A 23,045-nucleotide genomic window follows, 5' to 3' on the forward strand; every position below is an offset into this window, starting at 1 on the left:
GTGATGTTGGAGCTGCACCCATCCAGGCAAGTGGAGAGTATTCCATCACACTACTAACTTGTGCCTTGTAGATGGTGGACAGGCATTGGGGTGAGTTACTCCCTGCAGAATTCCCAGCTTCTGACCTGCTCTTGTAGCCACAGCATTTATGTTTCTGGTCAATGGTAACCCCCAGGATGTTGATAGTGGGAGATTCAGCCATGGTAATGCCATTGAGCATCAAGGGGAGATGGTTAGATTCTCTCTTGTTGGAGATGGTCATTGCCTGGCACTTGTGTGGTGCAAATGTTACTTGCCACTTGTCAGCCCAAGCCTGGATGTTGTCCAGGTCTTAGTCCATCTGGACACGGGCTGCTTCAGTATCTGAGGAGTCGTGACTGGTGCTGAACATGCTGCAATCATCAGTGAACAGCCCCACTACTGACCTTATGATGAAGGGAAAGTCACTGTTGAAGGAGCTGAAGATGGTTGGGCCTAGGACATTACTGAGGAACTCCTGCAGTGGTTTCCTGGAGTTCAGATGATTGACCTCCAATAACTACACCCGTCTTCCTTTGTGCTAGGTATGACTCCAGCCAGCGCAGAGTTTCCCCCTGATTCGCATTGATTCTGGTTTTGCTAGGACTCCTTGATGCCATACTCGGTCAAATGCTGCCTTGATGTCAAGGGCAGTCACTCTCACCTCAACTCTTGAGTTCAGCTCTTCTGTCCATGTTTGGACCAAGGTTGTAATGAGGTCTGGAGCTGAGTGGCCCTGGCGGAACCCAAATTGAGCGTCAGTGAGCAGGTTATTGCTGAGCAAGTGCCACTTGATAGAACAGTCGATGACCCCTTCTATCACTTTGCTGATGATCAAGAGTAGACTGATGGGGTGGTAATTGGCCAAGTTGAATTTGTCCTGCTTTTTGTCAACAGGACATACCTGGACAATTTTCCTCATTTCCAGGTAGATGCCAGTGTTGTACTAGTACTGGAACAGCTTGGCTAGGGGTGCAGCTAGTTCTGGAGCACAGATCTTCAGTACTATTGCCGGAATGTTGTCAGGGCCCATAGCCCTTGAAGTATCCAGTGCCTTCAGCCGTTTCTTGATACCAACTGGAGTGAGTCGGATTGGCTGAAGACTGGCATCTGTGATGCTGAGGACCTCAGGAGGAGGCAGAGATGGATAATCCACTCAACACTTCTTGCTGAAGATGGATGCAAATTCTTCAGCCTTGTCTGATGTGCTGGGCTTGCCCCTCATTGAGGATGGGGATATTTGTCGAGCCTCCTCCTCCTGTTCTTTAATTGTCCACCGCCATTCATGACTGGATGTGGCAGGACTGCAGAGCTTAGATCTGGTCTATTGGTTGTGGGATCACTTAGCCCTGTCTATTGCATGCTGATTCTGCTGTTTGACATGCAAGTAGTCCTGTGTTGTAGCTTTACCAGGCTGACACTTCATTTTTAGGTTTGCTTGGCGCAGCTCCTGGCATGCCCTCCTGCACTCCTCGCTGAACCAGGTTTGGTCCCCCGGCTTGATGGTAATGTAGAGTGGGGGATATGCTGGGCCATGAGGTTACAGATTGTGGTTGAATACAATTCTGCTGTTGCTGATGGCCCACAGCGCCTTATGGTTGTCCAATTTTGAGCTGCTAGATCTGTTTGAAATCTACCCTGTTTACCATGGTGGTAATGCCACACAACATGATGGTGGGTATTCTCAATGTGATGGCAGGACTTTGTCTCCACGAGGACTGTGCGGTGGTCACTCCTACCAATACTGTCATTGATGGGTGCATCTGCAACAGGTAGATTGAGTACGAGGTCAAGTAGGTTTTTTTCCCTTTTGTTGGTTTCCTCATCACCTGCCGCAGACTATGTCCTTTAGGACTCTGCCAGCTCAATCAGTAGTGGTGCTACCGAGCCACTCTTGGTGATGAACATTGAAGTTCCCCGCCCAGAGGTAGGTTTTGTTCCTTTGCTCCCCGCAGCGCTGCTTCCAATTGGTGTTCAACACGGAGAAGCACTGATTCATTGGCAGAGGGGGGGCGGTAGGTGGTAATCAGTAGGAGGTCCTGCGTATATCTGTGTTAACCTTGTCTCTGTCTCTTACCACACCCCCACCCCAATCTTATTTACTCCTTTGTTCCTATGCCTGCTGTCTGCTTTTCTGATTTTAGCTTTCTTTGCATCCTCCCTTACCTTCATTCCACATTTTCCCTTGTACTCAAACATTCCACCTAGTGTTCTCCAGCTTGCCATCCCACTCTTCCTCCTTCAAAAGCCCTCAAAACCTACATCTTTGGTTACCTCCCAATAATTATATTTTCCTTTTCTTGACCCCTGGTTATTTTATGATGGCCTCTGGATCACTTTATCAAACGAAAGGCTCTGAATGTTTAGTATTAGATATTGATTAGTCGAGAAGTTGAATGATCTGGGCAGGCCATATAGAACCACATTCAGTTCTGGTCATCAAAACATAAGCCTTGGAAGTGAGGACAGAGCACTGCAAGTGTCTGGTAACTGAGTTGTGAGGAAAGGCTAGAAAAACTCAGACTCTTTAGCCTTGAGAAAAGGGGACCTTGTAGAGTTATATGGTACTAAGTGGCATGGAAAAGGAACATATTTCAAGTTAAACCATAACTGTCTTTACAATCCTCCTTGGATATAGCAGTGATGTCAGAGCACTGGAGGATTATAAATGCTACACCCCTGTTCAAAAAAAAAAAAAGTGGGATAAACTCATAGGTCAGGGGAACTCACAGATGCCGGGGAAATATATAGAGAAGACAAAATTAATTGGCACTTGGAAAAGTATGGCTCAGTAAATTGCAACCAATTCCGATTTGTTAAATGCAAATTTTGTTTGACTAACTCGATTGCTTTCTTTGAAGTAATAGGGAGGGTTGATGAGGGTAGTGCATGTGATGTATATAGCAACTTTCAAAGGCATTTGATAAAGTACCACATAATAGACTTCCTGGCTAAATTAAAGCCCATGGAGTTATTCGGACAGTGGAGCACGGATACAAGATTGGCTAAGGGACAGAAAACCGAGTAGTTGTATTTTTTAGTCTGAAAGGAGGTAAACAGTTGGTGTTCCCCAGGGGTCATATTAGAATCACTGCTCTTTTAAAATATATATATCTCATACTTTTGATACATACTTGAGAATGTTGTAAACAATGAGGCTAGCAACAAACGTTAGCGGGACACACTGGTGAATGGGCAGACACATGGCAGATGAAATTTAATGTGGAGAAGTGCGAAGTGCTACATTTTGGTAGGAAGACTGAGAAGAGATAAACTGAACTAAATTGTACAATTTCACAGGGTGAAGAAACCGAGACCTGGAGGTGTACAAACACAAGGCTTTGAAGATAGTAGGACAAGTTGAGAAGGCTGCTTAAAAAAGGCATTCAGGATCCTTTTTAAAAAAAAAAGAGGAAGCTGCACCAAACCTCTGAGGATCTACCATCTAATGTTGCAATTATATAACAGAGTGAAAGTGCTGGGGAGAGGGTGCTGACAAAATACTAAAAATAATGGCTTATACTATGTTATTTATGTATATTTCATCAGGCCTTAAACTGGGAGCTGTGTCCTGTGACTATTATTTGCTGGTTGAACCTTTATCTTCAAATAATCTGTTTAAAAGAAGTACCCAACATGTCGCTGCCTCAGTATTCTCAAGAAAACTTTATACAGATTGCTCAGGTAATTACTTAATTTCCAGTATTGTGAAGCAAGTGGCGGTATTGCAGTTACAAATTCTACAGCTGTCCTCAATGTCTCCCCTTCACACACGGTATCTGCTATGTAGACAAAATTACTTGAACTGTGAAATTATTACATAAATAATTTAAAAAGTGATTGGCCAAAAACCATGAATGAAAACTTTGGGGAATCTTGCTGTTGATTTTTAATTCTGTACTCCAATTTAAATGTTTTGTTTTTGTTTTGGGTCTTTTATACTTCATTTTTACATTTAATTTGAGACTACCTTTAATGCCTTGACAGTTTTCCTATCTAAATACTATTTTTTTAAAAAACTTAAGCTTTTTCTAAAAATAAGATTACTTTTCACTAAGCAATAGTTCAGCAATATGGATATCATTAGAGTTACGACCAAGGTGGGAGGAGTGCACTATCTTTTCTAGTTCCACTTCTGCGCAGGTCACAACTTATATTTAAATGTTTACCCAGTTACCAATACGGTCAATCATATACCCTACTCTTTATCCCAGAATAAAATACACCAACCAGTTTTCTTGAATAAACAACAAAATTATCAGTTTATTGTAAAGCAAGACATAACCAGCAACGAAACAAAGCATTAACACACAGTGAAATATGAAAGTTCCTTTTTACCTTAGCCCCTTACACGCACACACAAACACACACACCGGTTAGAAAAAGAGATTTTCTCTTTAGAGCTCTGTTACAAAAAAACAAACAAAAATAAAATACTTTGGCCAAATATTTGCTAATTCTTGAAGAAAAAAAATATGGAAAGATGTCAGTTGTCCCTTTTTGGTTTGGCGTCCTAAATGCGGCTGTCTCTGGGATCTTCCTAGAACAGTTTTTTTCTAGCGACGTTGAGGATCAATTCAGCAGGCTTTCCAGAAGAGACACGGCAACAGGGTTTCTGGCAGGCTTTTCAGGAGGAACGCAGCATCAATTTCTCTATTTCTTACACTCCCTTCTAAGAGCTTCTTAAAGAGGGAAAAGCTGGCAGACATTTCAAAGAGATGGAAAAAGGCTCAGCTGGGGTTTTTTTCTTTGGCAAGTTGATTCTTAAACTCTTTTCAGAACACTATCCAAAGCGAAACCAAAAACAATCTCAAGAGTCAAGCCTCCTGACCCCTATAAATCTTGACCTGTCACTTCTCTGTAAACATCTCCAAGTCAAAAAGCCCCTGCTGCGTATTTATCTGAAGACAAGTGACTTCCAGTAAGAGTTGTTTACAAACCACGTCCTTTCAGTGTCCTTTCAATGACCCCAGTGAAAAATATTTATGGAATCCTTTTCAGTTTTCCCAACTAAAACAATGTCCATAATTCTAAAATGCATGATTCCTCAAAAAAAACTTAACAAAAAAAATATAGAAGCACCATCATAACACCCCCATCCTTGGAGGAATGAAACGCCATTTTCAAATGCGTTTCATTACAAAGAGTGGGAAAAAACTGAAGATGAAAAATATTTTAATATTTTAAAACTCATTTTACACTCACACTCATTTATTCTTTACCTGTAGTTAAATGGCATCACTCGACATTGGAAAAGACCATCTGGTGTGACAAAGGCCGATATTTCTTTAGCTCAGGTTGTTAAAGGAACCTGCTAGTATCTCTTTAACAAATCTATTTTTGTAAGAAACGTGGGTGGGTAGCAGTCTGCCTTTGCATAGACTACAGAAAGGTTAATGCAGTAACAGAGTCTAGTTGAACCTTCTGGTTTAGGCACTAACACCACTGGTGAACTCCAGCTGCTTTGACTGGATTCTGTTAGGTGGTTTTCCAGCATGTATTGGATTTCTGCTTTTACCTGGGCCTGTTTCTCTGAACATGAGCGTTCAGGATACTGTTTTATCGGAAAGGATGCCCCTCTATCCACATCATGTATGGCCGAGGTAGTCCGTCCTGGCTTGTCCCAATAGACTCTTTTTAAATGCCAGGAGTAATCTTGTTCAGTCTTCTCGTCGTTCTGCATCTAAATATGAAAGCATAGTGTCCAATTTCCCTAAAAGTTCAGAATCAGCTAACTGATAGGAGGTTCAATTTGAGAATTGTCTGGGCCTCCTTCTGCCTCATCCTCACTATCCTTTTCATCCTTCACTTACTACCTGGCATACCCGTGCTTGCTTATCCTCTTCCCGACGATGATATTGTTTCAACATACTGACATACACAGCTGATTCTTTTTCCAGCGATCTGGGGTGTCAATCAAATAACTTACTTTACCAATTCTCTTGACCACTTTTATATGGCCCACTGAACCGTGCTTCCAGCGGTTCACCCTGTAAAGGCAGTAATATGGACACCACATCCCTTGGTTGAAGTGTTTGGGTCTTGGCATGCTTGTCTGCCCATTTCTTCGTGGTTGTTTGGGAAGCTTTAAAGTGTTCCTGAGCTACTTCGCAGGCTCTCGTGAGCTCTTGCTGGAACACTGATGCATAATCTAATACAAGATTCGTCCCTCTGTTCTAAAAAACCTTTCTTTAATTAGTTTTAGAGGACCTCTTATCGCATGTCCATAAACTAATTCAAAAGGACCAAAACCTGTAGACTCATTAGGTGAATCCAGAGTGGCAAACAAAAGAAATTCTAGCCCTTTATCCCAATCATGGGGATATTCATGACCGTCCTTTTCTAAAGCCCCTTGTGTTTGTGGGTGGTATACTGAAGACTTTAACTGTTATACCCAAATTACCCAAACTTCCTGAAAAATTCTAGACTTAACATTGGAACCTTGATCCGACTGAATCTCAATCAGTAATCCATATTTAGTGAAGAATTGGGTTAACTTCTCTACCACTACCTTAGCGAACCGAGTAGCCATGTTCATGATAGTGAGTATATATTGGTGTGCCACTTTTGTTTTCAGTAAACGTCTTACACAGTACCAACACCTTACTAAATGGTTTCCCAAAAACTGGTATGGAATTTGAGGTGCTGTGTAATGGCAGGTTGCCGTTTTCCCACAATTTGGGACGTATGGCACGTTTTACAAAACTGCACCACATCCCTGGCCAGTAAAAATGGTGACCTATACGTGACTGGTTCTTCCGGATCCCCACATGTCCCGCTATAGGAATGTCATGCACTATTCTTAATATTTTCCGGCAATACTTGGGCGGTACTACTTGGGTGAACAACCTTCTTTGTCCACAGGTCTGTAAGCAGGTCTCCATTTCCTCATTAAAATCCCATTTTTAATATAGTATCCTTCCGGAACTCCTTTTGCCTCAGCTTCAGTTAGAGCTGATTGTGCCACTTTATTTAACTCTGGATTGGCTTGCCGAGCCTTGATCAGACCAGATTTATTGAACATTTCCTTCGGATTACCAAATTTCCAAAGGAAGTTTCAGAAATTCGGCTGTCTGTCTGTGGTGCAAACTTTACCTCCAACAACGGAACTTGTTTAGCCATTGCTCGGGTCACTACAGATGAAGGAAAAATTCCTGGAACCTTTTCCTGCAACTGTTCTGTCTCTTCGACTTCAGTAGTCACAGAAAGACCAAGTGGAGAACCTTCGCTCCGGCCAAACCATTCCCCAGGAATAGGTCAACTCTGTCTACAAACAATGGACAGCTCCTACAGTTCCAGTTCCAGACATTAGGGCACACTCTAGGTACGCCCGGTACAAATATACTCCTCGCTAATCCTATTCAGTAAAACCTTGGCATTCAATGAGCTCTCTGGTGGAAAGGTTATGCCTTTCCCCAGCAAACTTGAGGAAAGGGCTGTATACTGGAGTATAACTATAGGTTTACCCACCTCATTTGAGGGATAAGGAGTTACCTTTCCTTTTGACAAGAATTCCCTATAACTCTCCGGTATCTTGTTCACGTCCCCCGAACTCAGCGTTTTTTGTACTTGGCCTTACAGCTGCAGTCAGAGCTATAGCCTGGCCTGTTGTACCCTGGGTCAGGGCCCCTTTCTCTATATTGGCCTTGTGCACCCCAGTAAGTCCCAGGGGTTTACCCTGCAACTTCCAGCATGCTTCAAGAAGGTGCCCCACCTTGTGACAATGATAACAGTTAGGCTTGGGGACCTCACTTCAACCCTCAGCATTTTCCTTTCTGGCCTGAGGAGGAGATCCTGGGGCGTTCCAAGTATCTCTTCTTGTCCTCAGTTACTTGCCTTCCTTTCATCCTCCCATCATCAATCCTTCTCGGGTTTGTGGGGGTGACAGTTTGGGCTTCTAAACAAGCTCGTAATCATCAGCCGTTTTTGCTGCCTGTCTAGCTGTTGAATCTTTCTAGTTCTCTACATGGGTTCTTACTAACGGAGGGAGCGAATTTTTAAATTCCTCCAGGAAAATTAGTTCTCGAAGGTTTTCATATGTGGCCTCTACCTTTAGTGCCCGCATCCAACGATCAAAATTAATTTGCTTTACCCTCTCAAATTCTATAAAAGTCTCCCCACCAGAGGTTTTGAAATCTGCCTGTACGCTTCAGGGATCAACTCATAAGCACCAAGAATAGCCTTTCTTGTCATTTCATAATCTGCAGAAGCCTCCTCCGAGAGCATGGCATAAACTTCATGAGCTCTGCTTTGCATAAGTAGTGTCCAGCTTCCCTTTGGTCACGTCATCTGTTAGACGCATTTTTCTTTTCTTTTGAAAAGATAGCCAATGTCCCTTTCCCCAAATTTTGGGAGGGCGTGCACAAATTTAAACAGCACTCCACTGGGTCCTAGGCTGGAGATGGGTCTTCCCCACCTGAAATTTCATCGGGGTCAAGAGCATTCTTTTTTTTCTCTAGTTCTAGCCTTCTAATCTGGTATCTCCTTTCTCTCTCCTTTTTCTCTTTCTCTTGTCTTTTCTCTCTCCTGCCACTTTGCTTGCTCTCTTTTTTTTTGCCCTTTCCTCAAGTTCAAGCTGTTTCATCTGCAACTGAATTTTGGCTAATTCAACTGTACGACCATCTGATTTGCCGCTGCCGCCTTCCAGTTGTAAGTGCTGTGCTATTACTTCGACAATGACTGCTTTCTGAGCTCCTGGTTTTAACTCTAACACCAACAAGTCTGCTAAATCCTTTAGTCTAACCTTGGTTAAGTTTCTCATCATTCAGGGATATATCCTCCTTCCCCAAAAAGGTCATAGCACCTAAGACATTCCTGTAGTGTAAATGCACAAAAAGCTGATTTTTTTCCCCCCCTGTTTTTCAATTATTAGTGCCCCATTTACGTCGTCGGCATTGGGTTATCCCGGACAAAACCCCCAATTATATGTTACGACTGAAGTGGGAGGAGTGCACTGTCTTTTCTAATTGCACGTCTCCACAGGTCACAACATATATTTTAAGTGTTTACCCATTTACCGATAGGGTCAATCATAGACTATATCCCAGAATAAAATACACCAACCAGGTTTCTTTAATAAACAAAATTATCAGTTTATTATAAAACAAGACATAACCAGTAACGAAGCAAAGCATTAACACACAGTGAAATATGAAAGTTCCCTTTTACCTTAGCCCCTCGTGTGCACACACCGGTTAACCGAAAAAAATAGAGATTTTCTCTTTAGAGCCCTGTTACAAAAAAAGACAGAAAAATTACTTTGGCTAAATAATTGCGAATTTTTGAAGAAAAAAAGAGAAGATATGGAAAGGCGTCAGTTGTCCCCTTTTGGTTCGGCGTGCCAAATGCGCATAGATGGCGATCTCTGGGATCTTCCTGGAACAGTTCTTTTCTGGTGACGTTGATCAGTTGGGCAGGCTTTCCAGACGAAACGCGGCAACAAGGGTTTCTGGCAGACATTTCGGGAGGAATGCAGCATCTAAGAGCTTCTCAAAGAGATGGAAAAGCTGGCAGGTGTTTCAAAGAGATGAAAAAAAGCTGAGCTGGGGTTTTTTCTTTGGCAGGTTGATTATTAAACTGCTTTCAGAACACTGTCCAAACCTAAACTGACTGACCAAAGTGAAACCAAAAACAATCTCGAGTCAAGCCTCCTGACCCCTAGAAATCTCGACCTGTCACTTCCCTGTAAACATCTTCTCCGAGTCAAAAAGTCCCATCTGAAGACAGGTGACTTCCAGTAAGAGTTGTTGACAAACCAAGTCCTTTCAGTATCCTTTCAATGACCCCCAGTGCAAAAAATCCATAGAATCCTTTTCAGTTTTCCCAAATAAAACAATGTCCATAATTCTAAAATGATCCTCAAAAAAAAGGGGTTTTGGTTTCCTGGATAATTGGGGCTCTTTCTGGGGTAGATGGGACCTCTACAAACAGGATGGTCTTCACCTGAACCGGAGGGGTACCAATATCCTGGGGGGAAGATCTGCTAGTGCTCTTCGGGGGGGTTTAAACTAATTCAGCAGGGGAATGGGAACCTAAATTGTAGTGCCAGTATACAGGATGTTTAGAGTAGTAAGGTCAGGGATAAGGTTACAAGGACGCAAGAGGGCACTGGCAAGCAAGAACCTGGTTTAAAGCGTATCTACTTCAACGCCAGGAGCATCCGGAATAAGGTGGGTGAGCGTGCAGCATGGGTTGGTACCTGGGATCTCGATGTTGTGGCCATTTCGGAGACATGGGTAGGGCAGGGGCAGGAATGGATGTTGCAGGTTCCGGGATTTAGATGTTTCAGTAAGAACAGAGAAGATGGTAAAAGAAGGGGGGGGGGGGGGGGGGTGTGGCATTGTTAATCAAGGAGAGTATTACAGCGACAGAAAGGACATTTGAGGACTCGTCTACTGAGGTAGTATGGGCCGAGGTTAGAAACAGGAGAGGAGAGGTCACCCTGTTGGGAGTCTTTTATAGACCTCCGAATAGTTCGAGATGTAGAGGAAAGGATAGCGAAGATGATTCTCGACTGGGGCGAGAGTAACAGGGTAGTTGTTATGGGGGACTTTAACTTTCCAAATATTGACTGGAAATACTATAGTTCGAGTACTTTAGATGGGTCAGTTTTTGTCCAGTGTGTGCAGGAGGGTTTTCTGACACAGTATGTAGACAGGCCAACCAGGGGCGATGCCACATTGGATTTGGTACTGGGTAATGAACCCGGCCAGGTGTTAGATTTAGAAGTTGGTGAGCGCTTTGGTGATAGTGATCACAATTCGGTTAGGTTTACCTTAGCGCTGGGCAGGGACAGGTATATACCGCAGGGCAAGAATTATAGCTGAGGGAAAGGAAATTATGATGCGATTAGGCAAGATTTAGGATGCGTAGGATGGGGAAGGAAACTGCAGGGGATGGGAACAATCGAAATGTGGAGCTTATTCAAGGAGCAGCTACTGCGTGTCCTTGATAAGTATGTACCTGTCAGGCAGGGAGGAAGTTGTCGAGCGTGGTTTACTAAAGAAGTTGAAGCGCTTGTCAAGAGGAAGAAGGCGGCTTATGTTAGGATGAGACGTGAAGGCTCAGTTAGGGCGCTTGAGAGTTACAAGCTAGCCAGGAAGGATCTAAAGGGAGAGCTAAGAAGAGCAAGGAGAGGACACGAGAAGTCATTGGCGGATAGGATCAGGGAAAACCCTAAGGCTTTCCATAGGTATATCAGGAATAAAAGAATGACTAGAGTTAGATTAGGGCCAATCAAGGATAGTAGTGGGAAGTTGTGTGTGGAATCAGAGGAGATAGGGGAAGCGTTAAATGAATATTTTGCGTCAGTATTTACAGTAGAGAAAGAAAATGTTGTCGAGGAGAATACTGAGATTCAGGCTACTAGGCTAGATGGGATTGAGGTTCACAAGGAGGAGGTGTTAGCAATTTTGGAAAGTGTGAAAATAGATAAGTCCCCTGGGCCAGATGGGATTTATCCTAGGATTCTCTGGGAAGCAAGGGAGGAGATTGCAGAGCCTCTGTCCTTGATCTTTATGTCGTCATTGTCGACAGGAATAGTGCCGGAAGACTGGAGGATAGCAAATGTTGTCTCCTTGTTCAAGAAGGGGAGTAGAGATAGCCCTGGTAATTATAGACTTGTGAGCCTTACTTCGGTTGTGGGTAAAATGTTGGAAAAGGTTATAAGAGACAGGATTTATAATCATCTAGAGAAGAATAAGTTCATTAGCGATAGTCAGCACGGTTTTGTGAAGGGTAGGTCGTGCCTCACAAACCTTATTGAGTTTTTCGAGAAGGTGACCAAACAGGTGGATGGTTTAGTTACTAGTGGTGTACCGCAAGGATCTGTTTTGGGGCCACTGCTGTTTGTCATTTTTATAAATGACCTGGAAAAGGGTGTAGAAGGGTGGGTTAGTAAATTTGCGGATGACACTAAGGTCGGTGGAGTTGTGGATAGTGCCGAAGGATGTTGTAGGGTACAGAGGGACATAGATAGGCTGCAGAGCTGGGCTGAGAGATGGCAAATGGAGTTTAATGCGGAAAAGTGTGAGGTGATTCACTTTGGAAGGAGTAACAGGAATGCAGAGTACTGGGCTAATGGGAAGATTCTTGGTAGTGTAGATGATCAGAGAGATCTTGGTGTCCAGGTACATAAATCCCTGAAGGTTGCTACCCAGGTTAATAGGGCTGTTAAGAAGGCATATGGGGTGTTAGCTTTTATTAGTAGGGGGATCGAGTTTCGGAGTCACGAGGTCATGCTGCAGCTGTACAAAACTCTGGTGAGACCACACCTGGAGTATTGCGTGCAGTTCTGGTCACCGCATTATAGGAAGGATGTGGAAGCTATGGAAAGGGTGCAGAGGAGATTTACTAGGATGTTGCCTGGTATGGAGGGAAGGTCTTACGAGGAAAGGCTGAGGGACTTGAGGTTGTTTTCGTTGGAGAGAAGGAGGAAGAGAGGTGACTTAATAGAGACATATAAGATAATCAGAGGGTTAGATAGGGTGGATAGTGAGAGTCTTTTTCCTCGGATGGTGATGGCAAACACGAGGGGACATAGCTTTAAGTTGAGGGGTGATAGATATAGGACAGATGTCAGAGGTAGTTTCTTTACTCAGAGTATTAGGGGCGTGGAACGCCCTGCCTGCAACAGTAGTAGACTCGCCAACTTTAAGGGCATTTAAGTGGTCATTGGATAGACATATGGATGAAAATGGAATAGTGTAGGTCAGATGGTTTCACAGGTTGGCGCAACATCGAGGGCCAAAGGGCCTGTACTGCGCTGTAATATTCTATAAAAAAAAATAGAAGCACCGTCATAACAATAGCTATAGAGTGGCTTTAACTAAAGTGGTGTGAATACTTTCAGATGGAATTTTTTTTTTTACCCAAATCTATTTTTAGACCCTGCCAATGATGCTGTGTATTGGTTTGCAAGGTGGAGTGACTGGGTATGACTTTGCTGCATGTCTCCAGAGCTGCCTCCTGCCCTAGGTCCCAGTTTAATTCTGATCTTCTCAATCTGAATCCTTTGTTTTCCCCCACCTGGCTCCACATCAGTGCCAGAGCCTTGAGGTATCATAGCCACATGCTCTGGAATGCCCACCCCACCTTCAAAAGACTTTTTCAATGTGCTTTTTCTCCTTCCATTTCTTCCAATTCTTGTTCTGCCCATTGTACCCCATCCCTTGTTGAAGCATTATGGGGCATTTTACTGTAAGTGTAAGTTGTTGATGACTTTCTTTTGGAAACCAGTTTCTTTCCATTTATGAAAAATCCTCCTGGTTTTTCACTAAACATCACCACTTGATATCCCACCTTCGATCAGGAGCTTTTGAAGAGATTTGCTGGTGATAATACTGTTGTACTGATGTCCACTTTTTAACTTTGATTTTAATTTGGAACCATGATACTAAAATCCACCAAAATAAAAGCAAAATACTGCAGATGCTGGAAATCTGAAATAAGAACAGAAAGTGCTGGAAATATTCAAGAGGTCAGGCAGCATCTGTGGAGAGAGAAAGAGTTAACCTTTCAGGTCTGTGACCTTTCATCAGAACTGTAAAGCCCTATTTCAAGATTTTCCAGTTGAATTTGTATCTGATGAAAGGTCACAGACCTGAAACGTTAACTCTGCTTCTCTCTCCACAGATGCTGCCTGACCCACTGAGTATTTCCAGCATTTTGTTTTTATGCCAAAATATACTACTTAGTCTACTGCTGTTTTACAGTGCAGGTTTTGCATTTCTACATTAATGATAAAGTGAAAATCTTGTTGCTCATTATCTTGAATTTTTTTGCATAGCTTTTAGACCTGTGTATCCTTGATGTTGAGAGTTTGAGTTTCTCGTATGGGGCATTGACTGCTGCTGCTGTGTGCTACTACACATCTATAGAAGATACTTGCAAAGCTTCAGGTAGGATAGTTATTGCTGCTTCAGATGTATAGTTGATTGCACATGTGCAATTTTAGGTTTCATTGTGTGTAAATCTCTAACCCCAGCATAGGAACAGCACTTCCATTTACACACCTACCATTCCAGGTTTTGTCTGAGCGAGAGCAAATTACAAGAAGCTTGTATACTATAGATCCATATCTATTCCTTCAATGGAGAGCTGTATCTGTTCCTGGCTGGGGAAGAGATCACTTGTATCAGAGGTAGGTACTGTATACCAATCAGGGCCAGAGCAGTCTTTTGGATTAGTTTCAATATCTTAAGGGGCTCTGGAATTTTCCAGATTTTGCCACCCTAACGCCCCCCTCGCCCACCCACCCCTCACACGTAATTGGCCTGTGTTTTTAAATCTTATTTTATCTCTCCCTGGAGATTACATGGTTTTCTGGTGAAATTTTTGTGATGCACTGCATTTGTGTGGGATGGGCTGAATGCACCAGTGGGTCTTTTCCAGTCCATCACAGTTCATGTGTTTGTAATTAGGAACCAGGCTGAAGCTGTCCAAACACATTTTGCATAAAACAGAAGATTTTTACCTGTCAGTTCTGGGCTACATTGGAACCCAGCTCTGAAGGAGAAGGATAGTACCATCCCGCCACAGCCATTGTAATATAAATAGGATCAATATTCTAAATATAAAGACCTGTTATATAGATATATAAATAGGAACAATGCAGGGGGTGGTATATTTGGCATGTACACTAGGTATGAATTTAACCTGCCTTTTAATCTTGGTCTATGCTGGCAGCTCTTCCAAAATGCTCAATGCGATCTTGCCCATCAACCTTGAGAGACCAGTAAAGGGGTACACCTTGTGTAAACCTAGTTACTTATGTAGGGAAAAATATTTAAATAACAATGAATGGCTTGAAGTACAGTAATGCACTTTGGAATATCCTGAGAATATAATCGAGAACTATATACGTGCAAGTTTTTCTTGATGGCTCCCACTGACAAATTCTTGTTCTCTCTACTGGGGATGCTCTGACAGCATTGTGAGCCCAGGTCAATGGAGTGGTGAAAGTGGTACCTACAAGGGTTTCCAGCTTTAGATTTGGATTAGTACAACCCAGAAAAAGGCTGCGATACTTTGATCTGGGAAGACCTCCTGATAAGTAACATTTAAAAAGAGAAAACGGGCTTCAGCTTTGCTGCTCAGGTGGACTTCCTGATTTTTTTTTTTCTCCTCTCCTCCCACTTCACTTACCCCCACCCTGCAACTGTCGGTGCCCATGATGCCTTGCTAACAGCAGACTCTTGCATTACTGGGGGTGCAATTCCTATTCCATCATAATTAGTGGTGCAACAGAATCAGATTCATCCCGCTGTTACATTTTTGCTGTTGCATTAGAAGTTGGTTTATCGGAGTACTTTTCCTTTTGAGCCTTTTTAAAAAAAAAAAATTCCTTTTGTCACCAGCCTATTGCTGCCAGCTGCAATTGTACATATAGTAATTGCATCTTGAGGGTAGGATCTTTATTTCGTTGGCAGTAAGATTTAGAAGTATTTGAGATAGCAATTTCATCTATGTCTACTCCTAACATCCGACTACTGCTCACTCAGAATGGCTGGGGCTCTGGATCTTGTCAGCATTGAGAAATATGAATAAAAGCAAAATACTGCAGATGCTGGAAATCTGAAATAAAAAACAAAGTGCTAGAAATACTCAGCAGGTCTGGCAGTATCTGTGGAGAGAGAAACAGAGTTAACGTTTCAGGTCTGTGACCTTGTATCAGAACTGTGAAGCCCAATTTCAAGATTTATCAATTGAATTTTAAATCCGACTCCAGTTCATTGGCGATAGAAGTCTCTAGTCAAAGTCAGAACACTCATGGACAAAACTAGGTACTTTGGATCTCTGTTGCATATGGCCATGGAGATGCCACACACTCCGTCGTAGTCTGAGCCATCTTGCAGACTGCACAGATTCTGCAGATACCATTTCCAAGCATGCCAACACATCATGCAGTGTGCTTTTCACATAATCAAATCACTTTCAATGTGAGTGCTCAGATAGCAATCTCACTCTGTATGCAGGTCTCCTGTGCAATTTCCTTGCCTCTGCAACTGTTGGTAGAATTGCATAGATATTACAATATAGAAACAGGCTGTTCAGCCCAAACAGTCTGTTTGTTTGTTGAATTTATTCCCTATATAAACACTAGTCCTAATCCCATGTGCATATGCAATTCTTCACTTGCCCCTCCAGTCATCTGGTTCCTGATCCTTTATTGCTACCTCCAATTGCTTTTCTTCATTCTTGTTCAATGCTTCACAGTATTCCCTCCCACATCTGATTTGGTAAATTCAAAGTTTGATGTTACGGGGCTGGCCTGCACCCAGCAGAATGAATAATGTAAGCAGCTACAAATTAGATGGGAGATCCTATAGAACGAAAGAAACATGTTAATCTGATTACAGAATTCCCTTCTTAATGTGCCACTCAGATGGGTGCTGCAAGTGCTGTTGTGTAGCATAAACCTATGCTAGTTTGAGGATTATACTACTTGTGAAAACGCTAAAAGGTTTTTTTTTTCAGAAATACTGCTTTGGTAGAAATCCTGTCCCTTCCATTTACATAATTCCAGTAGCACAGGGGATGCGATTGTATTTAAATGAGCAAAGTTTGGGATATCCAACAAGGGCAACTGTTGAAATGACGTGGTGCATATGCTCAAATTTGGCCCCCACAGACTGGTATACCTCACCTGAATTTCTTTTGGTACATTTATACTGTCTGATCTTTAATTTTACCTCAACTCCTCAAAATAATCATGCAGTGATACAATGCAAAGCTTGATGTAATTGAATTGATTTCTATATTGTTTAAAAAAAATTGTAGGGAATATTGATTTCAGTGAACTTAAGGAATTGTGGTAAAAGCATTCCAGATACTGAGCTTGTGGTTAACCAATCCTTTATCCCATTTTTATATAGTTCCTGCAAACCTTGGTGTTGTTTTTTATATCAGCACCCGAGTTATCTGAGTAGAGTTAAGTTACAATGTTTTAGACTTATAACTTTTGTATTGCTTAATACCATTCACAATGGAGGGATTCAATGTAAAACTGTATAATTTACTTGATTTGTCTTAATGGCATTAAAAATTCAATATTATTGGAGATGCATAAACTGGTGAATTTATGCACTTCTAAATGTTCTGGTCTGACTGCTGTGTTTCTAGGTCTAGAATGGGAGAGCATTTCTACATGTTTTAACTGGATGGTCCCTTTTGCTAAGACACTGAGTGAAGGTGATCCATTAAAATTAAGAGATTTCAAGCAAGTAGCAGATGAAGACAGGCATAATATACAGACGCATACAAAGTACCTGGACATGCTGGTGAGTTTCTTTAACTTCAGTTATCCACTATTAAGGTGGAGAGGGTAAAAAAAAAAAAAATCACCTAGGTACACTGTTCCTTTGCCTAGAGGAACTGGTTTGTTAGTGATTATTTTTCTGCCCCCTCCCCCTTCTAGCTCCTATCTAATTTTATGTACATCAAGCTGCAATCCAGACAGCATCCATGGCAACCCATATAAAACATAACAGATAATAAGGAGATGGCAGATGAAATGAACAGGTATTTTGCGTCAGTCTTCACTTTAGAAGATACAAGTAACATCCCAGAATTAGCTGTATGTCGGGAAATGGAAGGGAGGGAGGAACTCAAGAAAAGTACAATTACCAGGGAAGTGGTACTGAACAAATTGTTGGAGCTGCGGGCTGACAAATTCCCGGGTCCTGATGGACTTCATCCTAGGGTCTTAAAAGAAGTGGCTAGTGAGATAGTTGATGTGTTAGTTTTAATTTTCCAAAATTCCCTAGATTCAGGGAAGGTTCCTCTAGACTGGAAAATAGCGAATGTAACTCCTTTATTCAAAAAGGGAGGGAGACAGAAAGCAGGAAACTACAGGGCAGTTAGCTTAACATCTGTCATAGGGAAAATGTTCGAAACTATTAAAGACATGTTGGCAGGGCACTTAGAAAAATTGAAGGTAATTAGGCAGAGTCAACATGGTTTTGTTAAAGGGAAATAATGTTTAACCAATTTATTGGAGTTCTTTTGAGGGAGTTACAAGTGCTGTGGATGAAGGGGAACCGGTGGATATATTGTACTTGGATTTCCAGAAGGCATTCGATAAGGTGCCACATCAAAGGTTATTGCAAAAAATAAAAGCTCGTGGTGTAGCGGGGGGTAACATATTGGCATGGATAGAAGATTGTCAAGCTAACAGGAAACAGAGGGTAGGCATAAATGGGTCATTTTATGGTTGGCAGGATGTGACGAGTGGTGTGCCACAGGGATCTGTGCTGGGGCCTCAACTTTTTACAATTTATATAAATGACTTAAATGAAGAGACTGAAGATATGGTTGCTAAATTTGCTGATGACACAAAGATATGTAGGAAAGTAGGTTGTGAAGAGGACATGAGGTTACAAAGGGATATAGATAGGTCGTAAGTGGACAAAAATCTGGCAGATAGGGTATAATGTTGGAAATTGTGAAGTTGTCCATTTTGGCAGGAAGAATAAAAAGGAAGCATATTATCTAAATGGTGAGAGATTGCAGAGCTCTGAGATGCAGAGGGATCTGGGTGTCCTAGTGCATGAATTGCAAAAGGTTAGTATGCAGGTACAGCACGTAATTAGGAAAGCTAATAGAACGTTATTGTTTATTGCAAGGGGAACTGGAATACAAAAGTAGGGAGGTTATGCTTCAGCTATACAGGACATCGGTGAGACCACATCTGGAGTAGTGTGTGCAGTATTAGTCTCCTCATTTAAGGAAGGATGTAAATGCGTTGGATGCAGTTCAAAGTTTTACAAGACTGATATGTAGAATGGACGGGCTATCTTCTGAGGAAAGATTGGACAGGCTGGGCTTGTATCTGCTGCAATTTAGAGTAAGAGGCGACTGGTTGGGTTTGGCACGGCATGAGCCTTTCATGTGGTTTTTAGCTCCTTTTTTCAAATAAAGATGGGTGAGGTGAGGCCATGGGAAGGCTTTGAACATGAGGATGAAAATTTTAAATTTAAGCTGTTGCTGGATGAATAGCTAATAGGTTAGTGAATGCAGGGCTAAGGGGATTTGATGAGTTAGGATATGAGCAGCAGTTTTGAATGAAGTGAAGTATATGGAGGGTTGAGCATTGGAATAGTTGAGTTTGGAGTTAACAAAAGCATGAATAGTAATCTTAAGTTTCCCTCATGATTTCTGGTCAGCCAGGAAACAGATTTATTATGCCCCTCAATTTATTAAACTCTGCTTCTTCAGCCCATTTGGTTGAAACCTTTCAAAATACCAACCCTACTGTCTCGAGCTCTTTTAGCCTGAACCGCTCTTCCTGGTCTACACCAAAGGTGAACATACTAGTATAAGAGGAGAAACATTGTGATGTAATGTTTACAGTATGCCAGGCAGCATAGAGGATTTAGATTAAAAGTGACAAGCAGGAAGGTACTGTAGATGAATAGGGCAGTTCTCAGGAAGTCACAGAACTCCAGGATCAGCACAAAAGATGCCCGTGACCAGGGGCTATATGGAGCCCAAATTGTAGCCCAGAGTCTGGAAGGGAGTTGTATAAGTTGAAAATAGTATTTTGCTTAACATGGTGCGTTATAGAGAACCAAGGTAACAGTAGGAACAATGTAGAAACAACAAACTATTTTGATGTCTTGCAGCAATTCCTGGAGCAGATAGAATTATACTTTGCTTCTGCTACCCTGAACTACACTAATAGACAGCATTGAGCCTCTTAACCTTCGTGACATCTGCAATTCCTGGATTATACCCTTCTGTAGTATACTGTAGCACATCACTAGTAGTAAACCTCTTCAGTACACAAACTTAGTTATTCTCCATCACACCACCCTTAGATTGGGGATGTTTTACAAATAATTTGGATGGATTTCTAGAATAGTAATGTCACTACATCTATTAGTTTGATGGTATGACCAAAGTAGTGAGATATATTAGCTTTGGCCAGTTGTTGGGTCTGAGTATTGGCAAATCCAGCCAAGGAACCTTTGAGTGAAAACAATTCAACTTCTTTTACTACTCAATCCTTTTTCCCCCATTTGCTTGCCTTAAAATGATAAATTGACATTGATTTTACATTCATAGATTAATAAAGGTTGCTTTATCCTTGATGCTGTAAATGCCATGAATTGCTTATTCAAAAATCTGTAACTACTTTTCTTGCTTTCAGGAGGAGGCACACATCAGGAAAACAGAGTGTACAACAAGGCTATCCCCTGTGTCCATAGGAGGGATCTTGACTCCACCTAAAAGCACTGAAAAGCCATTGTCTAATTCAACATACTGAGTGGGTGAATTTACTGGAAAAGGACAGGATAGGCCAGAAAATGTCAGAGAACTGTTGAATTGAATACTTGAGCAGGGGCTATATTATTGCCACAAGATGCATCTGAAAATTTTAGCAGACCAAAGTTTAATTTTAGAAAACAAAAACTACAGCAGTGCATCATCTGATGTTTTGAATTTGTTTTAAAGAGTGAGCAAGCTGGGAGCTAGATCCAGAACAACACTTCACTTCTGCCCAAGAGACCAATCTATTGGGACTATTTGGGGGAAGGGAAATATATACTTTTAACAAAAGCCAGTGAAGTCTATTGATGGCAAGACATCTTCTGTTCAGACTGCACATTTTAAGAAAGGCAACTTGTGCTAATCCAGTTAAATATATTGGTTTTATTCAGAAGAAATGTGCATGCCTATTAATTCTGTTCTGGATTGGGAAGACCAATGAAGATATAATTTCATGAGAAACTATCCACAAAGAAGAGACATTAATTTTGAATTATTTTTGGCAGAATGTTGCATGAAACTGAACTGTGAAATTGTGTACAGTAGATGAGAGAGATTAAATCAGTGAGGGACCACATATTCAATTTCAAGTTTACAATGGAGGAGACATTTCATCTGTCTTTCCTCTTCCAATATTTAACAGTTGCAGTTCAGCACATTGTCAAAGAACCTCAATCATCACTGGTGGATGTCTTTACATACATTCTTAAACTGTGAATGACAAATGCTCACTTGGATGCAATATCAATCAGTATGGGCAAATCTTTAAATCTACTTTTCTACCACATTCCATTATTTATGGAAAGGGAACAGTTTGTACTTTATTTTTAAAATGTAGCGCCATGGTATTTGGACCTGCATTGGTGCTGTTTTCCTGAGGGTGGTTAAACCCTGGACTCTAAACTAAGCAGATGATCAAATGGGGTAGTGGTTTCTTGCTGAGGGAGGCTTAATCTGCAAAGCCTCTGAGAACTACATGTGCTATGCAGATAAGTGAGCGTATGGAGTTTTTAAGTTTGGGCTCTAGTTTGTATATACTGCACTGTCTAAATGGGACCATGTACAATAAGATGTTATATAGTTAGTATATAAACTTTAAGCATTTCACAGCAATTCATGCCTCACCCAGCTGGATTATACAAATGATAAAATGAAATCTCACTGCCAAAGAGAAACCTACATGAATTTAATGTATTATTGTAAATAGCATTGTACAAATGTACAGGAAATTAAATAGCTATCCAACACCACTATAAAAATACAATATTTTCAATGGTCTTAGAAAATATGAACAAAGTGTAAGCTAAATACCAGTTGGATATCTTTATATGTATGTGTTAAGACCAGTTCTATGAAATAAATACTAGGAGCTGTGAAATTAAATTTTTTAAAATTTGAAATTGTACTATTAATTTGCATTTTTTCATATCTACATTGTAGACAGAATTACAAAAAGAAAATCACCAGACAACCAAAAGCAAAACCATGCTTTGTATTGACAAATCACTTTTCCTTCAAATACTGCTCCAGCCAAATATCTGAACTGAATTATTCATAAATACTGAGAAATGATAGCAAATCTTCTGAACATATTACCTATATTTCCAGGGTTTGCACCTAATTATGGCGTGTTAAAAGTAAAGTTTTGCCATGGCTTGTAGGAACTTCTTTTTCCTTTTCTGTGCTGCTAGGTGTAAAACCTCTTCAGGGTTACTTGAGTTGAGCTCGGATTGGCCAATTGCTTTGATCTAGGAAAGATTTTTAAAAAAAAACTGTAAAAATGCTATATCAAACAGACAACGTAATGAACAGTGAATGATGATCAGGTTATTTAAGCCTCACTTGTTGAATTGAACTGCAAAACATGTGCCATTTGTCATTTTACCTCTGCACAATGGAGACTTATTTACAGGACATTTTATGTTTGCAATGACAGGTAAATTATAAAATAATTTTTGGATGCAGAAATAATTTAAAATTTTACTTGTGTGCATTCAGTAAAGGTGTATGGATTTTTCCTACCATTAAAGTGAGTAATACAAATCCTGAAAAAGGGAACTTTGAGGTGATATTTCCATTTCACACACCAGCCATCCTTCCAGCCTCCAAAAAAAATACTGGGTTTTGTTTTGTGTACTTATATCCACTAGCAAGTAAATGAAGGTCATCCAAACTTGCTTGATTATAGATCCATACCACTCAATGTATTTTATTCCTTTCTCACAGCTAAGTATTTGAAGTTAGAAAGATGGACATGCAGAAATACATATGGGAGAGAAATAGATCCAGACTAAGTTCTGTTATTGAGTGGCTAAGGTATATTGGAACTATTGAGCTATTTTATTGTATAAAATATTCATGAATACAATTCAATTTCCTCAGAGAGTCCAAACCACAAAACTGCTCATAATCTGCCATAAGTTCAGAATCTTGAGGCAAGAGTCCATGAGGCCTCTGTGGGAAGTAATTCATTAGGATATGCTCTTCAAAGGCTCACTAATGCAGCAGAAAGAAGCACTTCATCATTCTGTATTTGGACCCTGCTGTACCTGGCATGGATCTGAGAAAAATGTGTTTGTTTCCCAGCAGCAATCCTCAACATGATCCAGACATTAATTTTTAAAAAATCTTCCCATGCCCTCAAACCACACTGTCAGAAGTTTATAGCACAGGAGGCCATTCAGCCCATCATGCTTGTACTGGTTGTTTGACAGTGGTTATGCTTAGTCCCACATCAATAACTTTTATCTGTGATCCAG

General features: G+C 41.2%; 2 protein-coding genes across 6 annotated transcripts in view; one reads left to right on the forward strand and one right to left on the reverse strand.

Moving 5' to 3' along the window:
• The window catches only part of ccne2 (cyclin E2), a 266,305-nt gene extending 244,619 nt beyond the window's left edge, over nt 1–21,686 (forward strand). For 2 of the 3 annotated variants that reach the window (XM_068031568.1, XM_068031567.1), the window contains exons 9-13: nt 3,568–3,702; nt 5,247–5,315; nt 13,805–13,916; nt 17,140–17,297; nt 20,168–21,686. In XM_068031568.1, coding sequence (XP_067887669.1) covers nt 3,568–3,702; nt 5,247–5,315; nt 13,805–13,916; nt 17,140–17,297; nt 20,168–20,284 — 591 coding nt within the window. In that variant the 3' untranslated portion in view covers nt 20,285–21,686. The remainder of the gene's footprint in view (nt 1–3,567; nt 3,703–5,246; nt 5,316–13,804; nt 13,917–17,139; nt 17,298–20,167) is intronic. The other variant, XM_068031570.1, reaches the window with a different exon arrangement.
• Nucleotides 9,127–23,045, reverse strand: part of ints8 (integrator complex subunit 8) — a 145,964-nt gene continuing 132,045 nt past the window's right edge. Inside the window, exons 29-30 of one of the 3 annotated variants that reach the window (XM_068031562.1) lie at nt 21,883–22,034; nt 9,127–9,248 (exon numbers count right to left, since the gene is read on the reverse strand). In XM_068031562.1, the coding sequence (XP_067887663.1) occupies nt 21,918–22,034 (117 nt within the window). In that variant the 3' untranslated portion in view covers nt 9,127–9,248; nt 21,883–21,917. Of the gene's footprint in view, nt 9,249–16,079; nt 16,341–20,570; nt 22,035–23,045 lie in introns of those variants that run through there. The other 2 variants (XM_068031563.1, XM_068031561.1) reach the window with 2 other exon arrangements.

This window comes from Heterodontus francisci, chromosome 5 (assembly GCF_036365525.1).
Source record: "Heterodontus francisci isolate sHetFra1 chromosome 5, sHetFra1.hap1, whole genome shotgun sequence".
Taxonomy (NCBI): Eukaryota; Metazoa; Chordata; class Chondrichthyes; order Heterodontiformes; family Heterodontidae; genus Heterodontus; species Heterodontus francisci.